The following is a 12,258-nucleotide window of genomic DNA, read 5'->3' as shown; positions in this document are numbered from 1 at the left end:
TCAACAGAGATGTTCCAACTAGAATTTACTCAATCAACCTGGAATAAAAAGAACAAAGGAAAGCCATTATTGCAGATTGATGGCTATTTAGAACCATCCTGATTCAGTACACAGAGGAGGGAGTAATTTAAATGAGTCCTTCCTAATTCATTTTATTTTAATATTAGATCTTTATAGTATTAATATTATGTAGCTAATTTATGGAATGAAATTTTCAAGTACAGGACAAATCACAATACTATTTTGGTAAATATCAGAAAAAAAAGGGAGATAAGAATACACATGGTCCACACTGGATTTTGTTCAGGTGTTTGATGACAAAACACTGTACCTGGATACCATGAGGTTTTAAAATGGGTAAATTTCTTAGGAATTTGGGTGTTTTCTGACTTTGACTGTGGAAAGAAAGAGTTAGGGAAATAGCTCTCAGCAGTAGGAAGATATATCTTTAGTTAACCAACAAAGTCCTTATTTTGCTGGCCCTTTATCCACTCAACCATCTATCATTTGTTTTATTACTGAAAAAGAGATTCCTTTTCATCAAGAGACTTCAAAGAGGTCTCTTTGAAATTTGGAAATTTCTCTAACATAATCTCTGCTGCCTCTTTCTTGACAACCAAGAAATCCATGCCACATGGGACTGCAGCTGTTTGGGGAACTAAATGTTCACTGAATTGTCAACTGGTAGGTTCGCAGATCCCTAGAAGCTTGTCTACTGCTCTCACAGGCAACAAGAGTATTGACTTTTGCTGCTCCCATAATAACAAGAATTTATCCTTTTAGGATGGCACTTTCCTGGTTAGAGACAGCTCTAGAAAAACAATAACCAATCCATATGTCCTCATGGTGTTGTACAAAGATAAAGTTTACAACATCCAGATCCGTTATCAGGAGGAAAGCCAAGTTTACTTGCTGGGAACTGGACTCCGAGGGAAAGAGGTAAGGACTTCTAGTTGTAAAATTTCCCCCAATTCTCTATTTATGCCTCTCTGCATACCTACCTACATGGAACCTTGCTGTAGCATTCTTTTGGGGTCCATACTGCCTGGCAACTTTAGAGTTAAGTCACATTAGTGAAGCCCTTCATTTACTGGAAGGAAATAAAATGGTAACAGTGTCTACCTCTGCTACTTATATCTTTTATTCCAAATAGTCTAAAATCACATGTGTAACTTAAAAAATAGATGTATGTTAGCATTTACATTTTTAAAAATCCAGTTAGATGGTGCCAAAGGCAAGTCCCTTCTGTGACACAGAGGTGAATTAAGTCACCTCTGTGACATAATTTTAACGTAAGATTACAGTGTATTTATAGGGCTGTGTCTTAAATGGACATCTGGAAAAATGACTTGGGTCATTGCTTACTAAAAATGGAAGTAAGGCCAATGAAGGTGGCCATATTGCCAAAGACATTTTCCTCTATTTTTCCAAGGTTTATGCTAGTCGCTTTTGGGGTAGTTATCACACCTGGTGTGAAGGAAACCTTTCCTGGCTGCTTTTTGCAAAGGAAACTATAGCTAAACTTAATGCCCCAAACATGTACTTTAAGTTCAAATTTCCAGGAGGAGGATCAGCTGAATCAAACATTTCCAGAATGAGAAACAACTTACCCATAACTTCCACTTCACTCCAAATATTTTTAAGTTATGGTAATGTAAACCAGTAGAAAAAAAAACCCCACATGATTTTGGTCACATGTTTGAATCACTGGTTCAGCATGGGTAGAGCTGCATAGGTCCTGTAGAAGCAGAGATGTCTGCCCTCCAGGACTTCTATTGGTCTAGTGTGGAAACACACAAATACAAACCACTCATTGCAGTTGCCCTGGAGGGAGGCACCTAGCAGAGTAGTCTTGGAGGAAGTGCATAATTCTGTCTGGGGTACCAAGTGACCTTGACCCATATCTAGATGGATGGATGGGGGTTTCCCAGTCTGACCATCAGGGATAGGGTGATCCAGGTAATGAATGCAAAGACTTGCTACAGAGCAAGTGAGTGTGGAGGTGGCAGTGGGGACACGGCAGAGATCATGAAGGAACTATTATGCATCTTCAGACACCGGCAACGCTGTCTGACCTCCTGATTCCTTATACCTCCTAACATTGTTCGTGATTTAGAGTAAAGTAGGGATACAAAAACCAAAACCAAACCACAGATAGAACGATCCTAAGGTAAGGCTATCATAATTCGACTCTCCCTCTCTCCCTCTCTCCAACTCTATAATATATATAATTCCCTATATGAGGTTAAAAATATATATACCTAAATACATACTTGTCTTTTATCCAAGGTTTGCTGGATATTGGTGAGGAATTATTTTTTCAAAGTTCTATAGCAGAAATCATTAAAATATTTGCCAAATTTTACATGTTTTTTCCCCATAATCCTCATACTTCAAGATGTAGGATATTATGCAGATAAAAAAAACTGAGAGTGAAATTCACACTACCTATTCCAATGTTGATTTATCTCCCTATTTTGAATCTTTCAGGACTTTCTGTCTGTGTCAGATATTATCGACTACTTCAGGAAAATGCCACTTCTGCTCATTGATGGGAAGAACCGAGGCTCCAGATACCAGTGCACATTAACGTACTCTGCAGGTTATCCCTAGCAAGTTAGCCAAGCAAATGAACCTTCCTTCTGCCTCTGTCCCAGCCTGGGAAGATCAATCAACCTTGGTGAACCGTCAAACACTCAGGACTGATTTGAACCCCTCAACACGAACACAAGGGCTTTGTCCTTTCGCTTAAGAAAGTGTTTGAAATGAAGACTGTCAAAGATCCCATAATTTATTTATTCTTCTTCAATATTTGCAAAGTGCATGAGTAATAATGTTCACACTTGAAGTCTAGTAGTGCACTGTAATAATTCATTTTAAAAAGATGTGTATTTGAACACCCATTTCCAAGTACAGTAGTTTACATACCTACAGAAACAATGTGGGGTAAGTTTCAAAACACTGAAATGGTAATAGCTTTTGGTAACACGTAAAACTGATTTTTTAAATAGCCAATCCTTTACCATTCAAAGCAATCATCAGTTTTATATGTATAATTTGAAAATAACTAAAATTTAATTTCTCAAGAGCAATAATTTAAGAGGCTTCAAAAGTGTTTCATACTTATTTGGTGTTTTTGCTGGGGGGATTTTTGTATACTTTTTTAATGAAAAAGATAAATGCAGTTGGGATAACTTCCTGGAATTAAAATTAATTTGCCTTTTGCTTCACTTTTTGGTTTCTAAAACAACTTTATTGACTTTATTTCATTCACACTATTATTTTTCTGTTTGAAAGCAAATTTAAGCGACAAATACCAAAAGAAAACATTTTATAGAGATGAGGCTTTGGTGTCATCTACACCCGGATTTAATTTCATCACAACCGACACCCACACCCTACCTCCTCCACCCCTACCCAACTCCAAAGCATCATCAAGTGATGTAGATTTTTACCAAAGTCTTCCTGGGAAGATGAAAAAGCAATGTACATATACATGGAAAAATTTGATCAGGCTTTCCAATTAGATACCTTTTTTCTATTTTTATCCCCCTGACAACTGTCATAAAGCCCTCTCTTCACCCTTCCCCAAAAGGCTTTATAAATTCTTCAAAGCAATTCACTTCTTTCCTTCAACCTACATATCTCATTTAACAAAAAGAAGTAGGCATTTCACAAAATGAAAACCTCGCATTTAGTTAAGTTTTCCCCTTTGAGGCCTTGGTTGTTATTCCACAACTTTTTAAAAAATTTATTTGTTTATTTATTTATATTTGGCTGCATTGGGTCTTTGTTGCTGCGTGCCGGCTTTCTCTAGTTGCGGTGAGCGGGGACTTCTCTTCGTTGCAGTGCGCGGGCTTCTCATTGCGGTGGCTTCTCTTGTTGTGAAGCACGGGCTCTAGGCACGCGGGCTTCAGTAGTTGTGGCACATGGGCTCTAGAGCACAGGCTCAGTAGTTGTGGAGCAATGCGCTTAGTTGCTCCGCGGCATGTGGGATCTTCCCAGACCAGGGCTTGAACCCGTGTTCTCTGCATTGGCAGGTGGATTCTTAACCACTGTGCCACCGGGGAAGTCCCCACAACTTTTATTAACAAAAATTTTTGGCTTCTCTGTTTAATCTACGAGTTTTCTGAGTCACAAAGAATATCTTGCACCTTCACTTTCATGAGCTAATAGAAAGACCACTGGCACGATTTGCTAAGATAATGAGCATGTGGAGACTTTTAATCAATGATGATAAAAAGGATGCGTCACAAAACTTCATCCTTAGAAACTGGAAATTCTCAAATTAGGGTCTAGACCTCAGGAATTCTAAAGCTGAAAATCTTGCATTCATTTAGCTGTTTATTCATAGGATATTCAACAAGTGTTTACGTCATGCCTATTCTGTGCACTGAGTAGGTGCTGGGTAATGGATAGAAAACACTACAAGTTCTGCTGACCTTGTGTCTTGCTTCATGGTATTCTATACTTTATGTTCAAAAATATCTAAAATGAAGGACATGGTAGATTTCAAGGCAAATATATAGTAGTGAATTATGTTTACAAGGTAAACGCTTATTATTTTAAGTTTTTGTTGGTGGAAAGGGACAGAAATTAGGAAGTTTTAGAATAAAGGTATCCTAAAACTAAAACCTATTCCACTTCAATGACTGAAATGAGTGGTATCTGATGTTTTTATGACTAGCATTCTTTCTCCCCTTCTTCAGGCCATGGCAACTCTGTTCTTTTGGTGGGGTCTCTCCTTTGCTACAGACCTGGCATATGATACCAGCCTCACCAAACACAGTTGCTCAGGACCCATCTTAATCAAAGCTGGGCCAATCAGGATCTTTCTCTGGAATGTTAAACACTGAGACAGAGAAGATCTCTTTTCTCTGGGATCCCCAAAAGATAATGCTGTACACCTGGAGTTGTCTACCATACCTCTACCCCCTTCTACCTGGCATATGGAGGAAATCAGCTTTTCACAGGAGAGGATGAGGCCAATGTACAGAAACAGAACCAGGATAGAGACATCTGATGAATTAGTGGAGGCCCTGAAATCTATCCCAACCATGGACTTCCAAGTCACATGACCCAATAAATGCTTCAGCTAGCTTGAGTTGCTTTTGGCACTTGCTACCAGGAGAGATCTGATTAATATAAACTCATACCATACATTTATAATTTAGTAACTCTCTTTCAACCTAAGCCAAATTCAAGCATAGGGTAAAGGATAAGCAGTGCCTCATAGCCAATTTCCTATGTCATACTCTTGCCATTAACGAAATAAATTAGCCATCCTTGAAACATTAAAACAAGAAAATAACAGCCTTCAAGAGCATGAAATGATTCTTTACAACTCAACATATTTTTATTTTGTTTTTTATTATATTAAATATATTAGTAAACTCAATTCTCCTAGGTATGTGTTAATTCAACAATAAAAAGTTATAAATTCACAACAAATAAATAAAAAATCAGATTAAAAAACTGTTAGAAGCAAGAGCTACATCTGACATTTTAGACTCTTCAAAGAGGGGGTTGTTTCCTTCTGTTTCCTTTAAATCATCCGTCTTCACGGGATGACTAAAACATAGGGTAAGGTCACAAAGCAGTAACTGGGAGAGCTCTGTGTAAAACAAAATAATAGAAGACATTATATTGTAGCACATATGTCATAGGCAACTATTATTACTTTAAGGAGCTATTTCCTAATTCTTAATTTAGCTTTCTTTTAAGTGATCATTGCTCAAACCACAATTTAGATGTGCCCAATTTTGACTTAGAGTCAAATTTATATACTACAAAATAAGCATGATATAGAAACTTACTAGAAGGGCTCTTTAGCTCAAATTGTCAGTTATCTTACTAAATTGCAATTTGATTTATGCAAATTTATGTATTTTTAAAATTACTATTTTTATCTGCTATACATGCACATAGTATAAAGAATCAAATAAGGCATGTTGCAAAAAATAGCAGTTCCTATTCTCCCAGAGGCAACCACTTTTAACTTTTTTGGAGCCCATTTTGTTTTTGTTGCTTTTGTGGTTCTCTTCTGTGTTTTTTTGTTTGTTTGTTTGTTTTGGGAGGGGTGGTATTTAACCTCCATATCTCTAAATAGCATGCATTTTTTTTTCAATTTTAGGTATTATCTATTTGCTTCTGATCACAGAAGATTAAGATATAGCTCTTTTCACTAATACCCATTCCCCCACTGTACTTGAGGACAATTTTTCTTAGCTCAATATTTAATGTTTAAATTTTTCTTGATTGTATAATCTTTACAGCTGAGTCTTACATGATGTTTCCCTTCCTGCAAGCTACCACCCAACCACAGTTAATAATTGTCTCCTTTTTTCATTGCTTAATTATCATGGATATATCCCAAATTTCTGCAGTTGGGTAAATCTCCTCTCAGTATAGTCAAGTGCCTTGACTATTCTATTGCTGAAAGCCTCTCCTCTCCTAGAGCCGTCTGATCAGCTCTAGTCTGGACTGACAGCTCTCTAGGACTGCTGTACAGCTCACATCTTGGGAACTCCCTTCACCATTATCCTAGGGTCTCCTTTCACCCCTCCCTTATGTGGAATATCTTTTTTCCAGAATCTCAGGTCTCTCTTTTTTTGGTCTACTCCTTTGTTTGGTGGAATGCAACCTAGGTAACTTCCTGAGGTGGGGAAATTTATGTCTGAAAATTTCTCTCTCTACACCAGTGCTTAATAGATTGACTGGCTATAGAAATCTAGGTTGGACATCATGTTTCTTCAGATTTCCAAAGGCATTGCTGCATTTTTTTTAGCTTCCAGTGTTTCTATGGAGAAATTTCATACTATTCTAATTCTTAATCATTGTTTCTCTTTAGAAGATTTAAGAATCTTTTTTTCTTCCAGTGTTCTGAAATTTCATAGTATTGTTTTTTAGTATGGGTCTATTTTCAATCTACTGTGATGGGGTCTTTCAATGTAAAAAATCATATCCTTCAGCTCTGGAAAATTTTCTGATTATTTCTTTAATGACTTCCTCCCCATCCATTGTCTATGTTCTTTGTTTCTAGCACTCCTATTTATTGGATGTTGGACTTCCTTGTCTGTGTTTTTGCTCTACACTCGAATTTTCTTCGTTTTATCTTTAAACCTTTCTCCAGAGTTTATTTCTATGCCACACTTTTAACTTTGTTCTCTAAATATATTTTATAGTATCCTGTTCGTTTTTCATGAACATAGCATCTTCTCTTACTTCTCTGTGGATATTAATGATAGTTTCTTGGAGTTTAATCTGCTTCTTCCCCGTTGATTGAATCTATTTATTGGTTTTGTCTCTGCTTTTCACATTAGATGCTTTCCTCAAATATCTGTTTTCCATACTTGTCTGCTCGTATTTAAGACTATAGTACTAAAAAGACAATTGGAAGTTCTTTGCCCATGGTGGTCTATATTGTGGGGTGATCTGGTTGGGTATTTTGTTGGAGGAACCTCTGCTATCAGTATCTAGGTCTTTTCTCTTAGGCTGCTCAGGTTCCTGAAAGAAAAATCTGCTTGAGGGTATAAATCTGGCTGCCAATGTCTTGTAGCCAAGTGGGTTTCCCCACTGCGAGTCTTGTAACTCAATATGTAAACTTTGTCTTAAGACCCTTGTTTTTAGTACTACTCTTTCCCTCAACTTGTAGGACTTTAAATTTAAATCTCAGATCTACCAGTGACTAGCTGTGTAACTCTGGGAAAGTTAGTTAACCTCTCTATATCTGTTTCTGTATCTGTAAATGCCGATGGTATTATTTCCTACCTTATAAGGTTGTTATGACGATTGAGTCCATTTATGTAGAGCTCTTGGAAGAGTATCTGGATTATGGTAAATGCTATAAGTGTTAGCTATTGCTTTATTACTTTTGGGAGAAAGTGGGGGTAACAGTGTTCGTTTAATCTTCCTTGTTTACCAGAAGTCTACCTTCCTAGTCTAGCTCTACAAGTCTTGTATCTTCACTGCCTGCCCTACCCCACAACTTTTCAGAAACACATTGATCATATTTATTTTATTTTACTTCATGAAAGAATAATCCCCAAACCAGAACAGCTAGATAATAAAGTTTGAGAAGAATCTAAAGCTTCTCTAATTGTTTTACATGAGTGCAAGCATCTGGAACCAATTATTCATTTAATCAATGTTTTTCAAGAGCCTATTATATAAAGGCACTGTGTTAAGTGCTAGGAATACCCTTAAGGAGCTTACAGATGAGCAGGGATAGGAAAAGTAAGTAGACATGCAATTACAATACAGTGTGATAGGTAATATGAAAAGGTAGAAGAGATGATATACTGGCTTAAAAAATAGTTTTCCACTGTAAGTAACCTTGACTAATAAGTAGCAGTTAACCTGGTGGGGTGGAGGTAGGGGTGCAACAGTAGGCATTGCAGGAGGAGATGCATGTGTTAAGGCACAGGCACAAAAAAGAGCAAATGTGTAGATATGCAGATAGTTCAATGTGACTGGAACACAGAACGTGCAGGGAATAAAGAATGAGGTAACAGACTGGAGAGGTAGGCAGGGCCTGATCTCAAGGTCTTACAGTCCATTCTAGGAGGTCTGGACTTTATCCTGAGGACAATGGTGAGCCAACGAGCATTTTCAGCAGATTTACATTTTAGAAACATAATCTTTGCCGTAGTGTTTAGACTGATTTTGAGAGATGATGAATTAAGCAGAGCTAACCCGATTCCTTTATATCAGACTCCTCAGAGCCTCTCTTAATATGTACTGTGAATTTGTGAGAGAATTACATAGCATAAAGCCCTTCCCAAACTTATCTGATCATCAGTTGATGGACTCCATTTTTATTGCACACCATCTACTAACATCTTCTGAGACAGCAGTGTTCCCAGATCAAAGTCTGGGAAATGCTTGGGAGAACACATAGGAAAAGCATAACAGGCACCCACTATTTGGTGCCTAAGTAACAGCCACTCCCCTCTTCTTCCTGGGGGCACAACTTGATTGCACTTGAGGTGATTCTTTCCCCAGCACCAGCAGTAAGTCCTGACTGGTCCAAATTGGTCTGTTCCCCTTGGTGGTGGCTGCTGTAGGATACACATGTGGCACAAATCTGGCCAATGAAAGGAAAGGGGAAATGTACTGGAGGGATCTGGAGAAAGGCTTACATAAGAGACACAGGCAGAGACAGTGTCTGTATACGGTCATGTCTGCAGGTAATGACCATGGGAAGTGACAAAGAGAGTGAACATAACAGAGCAGAAATATGGAAAGAACCTAGTACCTGATGAAGTCTTTAAAACTCTGAGTTAGCTTTAGGGCTGCCCAACCTTGGATCTTCTTATTATCTTCCATATTGTATAAGCCATGTTAAATTGGTATTTTGTTACTTGTAGGAAGGTCTCATAACTGACACAGAGACTGCCTTCAAATATCAAAGGTTTTCATAAGAATAACCACTACATATTCAGTGGTTTTCATGGTTAGAAATAGGACCAATGGATGAAAGAAATAGGGAAAAAGATTTCAGCTAGTCCATGAAGAGGAATTGTCTAAGATGGAATAGATTGACTGGTGATATAGAGAGTTTCCCAACATAGGAAATGTTTGGTCAAGAATAGGTGAAATATTCAATCACGGAAATTTTACATGCCTGGGATAAAATTACAGAATATGTCTCTAAGGTGAGTGACTAAACATCATAACCTATAAGATCTAATCCTACTAGAACCATTAATTCACACAATCAAGCAAACTTACAAGTTTTGACTTGGAGGGAACTTTAGGGGCTTAGTAATGATTAATGGATTCAGGGATGAAAATTCAAGTCTGCTGACCTCCAGGTCAATGCTCAAACATAATGCATCTTCAGAGACCTAGTTCATACTACAATGTAAGCACTTCTTAAGAAATAGAAAAATCCTAATTAGTAGGCAAAATTCAGTTACACCCCAGCAGAAGCACAAATTGACTCTACTGTTTATTTTATAACAATGACATGCAAACATTTTAATTCAGTGATTCCATACTTACCTTTCATTTTCTTCAACTCCAAAGAAATTGTGTTAATATTTTTAATTATGGCTTCCACATTTGGCTTATGGTCGGTAACATTATTGTCAAACATCTGATTTTAAAAGAGAAACAAAAACAATGTATAAATCAGGAGTATTTATGTATACTTTAAAAATACTTAAATTTTCAGCATTTCTAAAAGGAAAAATCTGTTATTTCAGAACTAAAATATTTGTGAAATTATAGTCTCTTTAGAGAGACTATAATGGCTAGAATTCTAACATACGAAGGAATCAACTTAATATTTTTCCAACTGAAAACACCTGTAACTGGAATTCTTAGGATGAGGTGTCTTCTTTAATCAAACCATATCCACAAGATGGGGCCCTTACAATGGAAATGCAGATGTCCCCGTTTCAGAAAGCCTCAGCATTTATAAACTACCTTACAATTTAGCAATCTCATATAAGATCTTCTCTAATTTTGTTTATGTAAGTCAGCACCTTTTCCTAACTTATGCTTGAATGACAGGGTCCATACACGGTTTCTTTAAGTACATAGTAAAGCTTAAAATAAGATTTGATTATAATTCCTTGACTACAAAGATGGCAACATGGCCACTTCTATTTTAGCTTTGGGATTTAGGGCAACACACATTTTAATTTAGCTGAAATGTGTAAATCAACGTGTTACTATGTTATATATAAAGTACATATATTTAGCCAATTGTGTCAGATATAAATATATAGAGATGTTTCTAGGTGATAAACTAACCTTAGCCATTCAAATATCTCAAAATAACTTGAATAAACCACAATTAGTGCACACAGCTCCAGAAGGTGGGCAGTTACATGTGAGGCTGCTTGCCCAAAAATTGAAAACAAACTAACCTTGAAATCAATTCCTTGCCTCTGCCTTTTCCTGAGTCGGGGGAATTTATCCTATTTCACTTACTTCAGAGCCACTGTAAAGGAAATAAATTTTTTTCATCTCCAGACAATGAAGAAACTACACTTCGCATCCACCTACAAGCCCCTAGGCACTGAAAATGGAATGGCAGCTATCTTACTTGGGTATGGCAAAGCCAAAGATCCAGGTTTGAGGAGAAAGGAAAGATGATAAAAAAAATAAAGGAGGTAGGGCGGGGATGGTGCAATTAAAGAATCTTAAAGATATGAAGGTAAAAATAAAATACAAGTAAAAACCAAGAGGTAAGTAGAAACTAAATGGACGGAGAAATGCCCAAGAAAGTTGACCTTCTCCACTCTGGGGTCTGGTTATCCAGGGCCCTCTGGTGCCCGTAGGTGGGGTGGGGTCAGAGGCCAGAGTGGCAAGGGGACCCCAGTGGACCAGAGCGAGGCCAGAGCTGGTCAAGCCTTCCCCAGGGAGCTCGGTCAGGACATCACTCAGAGAAAGGAGAGGCTGGTCAAACAGTGCTTCCCCAGGAGGTGGGAAGTGGAGACCAGGCTCGGGGGCCAAGGGAATAAGGGGTCGGAGGCCACGATACCACAGACTGAAGGCAGGAATGCAGCTTAGGCACTAACCCGGGGCCAGAGGCCAGGAGGCCAGGCCCTCCCCCTGAGGAGCGATTATTATCCCTGAAGTTTTCCTTCTAAAGGCCAAGTCCTCCTCCTCGGCGTGACACGCGTGAGGAGCCCCAGGCCTTAGGGGGCCACAGTCTGGGGCCTGAAGATGGAGCCAGAGGCAACCTCGAAGTTTCCGCAGTCCTCAGGCTCCCAAACCTGATCAGGACAACGCGAAACGTGCTCGGCAGCCTTGACCACCGGCCCTGCCTGGAGCCGCCCAGACAGCCGCTCCTTCTCGACCCAACAGATGACAATGCCTTTGAGGAAACCGGACTCTTAGCCACGGGCTAAGAGACCTGGCGACCCGCTCCGCTTGGCGGCTGAAGATGGAACCTGAGGCAGCCTGGACATGTCAACGGTCTTCACCTCCAGCCCACACACCAAAACTGGATTAAGATTATTTAAAATTGGGTAACCCTGGGCAGCCCACAACCCTGAGCCCGTCGGTACCCACCGCGCCAGCCGTTACCGAAGTTCTGGCTGCTAAGTGGGGAGACCCGGCAGTGGAAGTGAGACCGGGCTTCCTGATTGGCCAGTTTCTCCCCCTGGTGCATCCTGGGAGTTGTAGTCCCTGGCTAGGCCCCTGCAGAGACGGTTCTGGATGCCAAGCAGGTTGTGACTAGCACTACTGCGTGGGGAGAGAGGGAGGGTTGAAAGGCATTTTGCCGCCTATGTGCCAGGCACC

At 39.0% G+C, this 12,258-nt stretch overlaps 2 protein-coding genes across 2 annotated transcripts in view; one reads left to right on the top strand and one right to left on the bottom strand.

Moving 5' to 3' along the window:
• Positions 1–2,925, top strand: part of LCP2 (lymphocyte cytosolic protein 2) — a 46,295-nt gene extending 43,370 nt beyond the window's left edge. Inside the window, exons 20-21 of the mRNA XM_059919624.1 lie at positions 784–939; positions 2,491–2,925. Of these exons, the coding sequence (XP_059775607.1) occupies positions 784–939; positions 2,491–2,613 (279 nt within the window). The 3' untranslated portion in view covers positions 2,614–2,925. The remainder of the gene's footprint in view (positions 1–783; positions 940–2,490) is intronic.
• A 2,409-nt stretch (positions 2,926–5,334) lies between these two features.
• Positions 5,335–12,072, bottom strand: C3H5orf58 (chromosome 3 C5orf58 homolog). Its single transcript, XM_059919623.1, has 4 exons — positions 12,028–12,072; positions 10,878–10,951; positions 10,006–10,099; positions 5,335–5,614 (listed from the first exon to the last, which is right to left on the bottom strand). The coding sequence occupies exons 3-4, from the start codon at positions 10,097–10,099 to the stop codon at positions 5,463–5,465; spliced, it is 246 nt and encodes an 81-aa protein (XP_059775606.1). The 5' UTR covers positions 10,878–10,951; positions 12,028–12,072; the 3' UTR covers positions 5,335–5,462.
• Positions 12,073–12,258: the final 186 nt, after the last annotated feature.

Source organism: Balaenoptera ricei, chromosome 3, assembly GCF_028023285.1.
Source record: "Balaenoptera ricei isolate mBalRic1 chromosome 3, mBalRic1.hap2, whole genome shotgun sequence".
NCBI lineage: Eukaryota > Metazoa > Chordata > Mammalia > Artiodactyla > Balaenopteridae > Balaenoptera > Balaenoptera ricei.
This window is presented reverse-complemented; position numbering and strand designations above follow the sequence as displayed.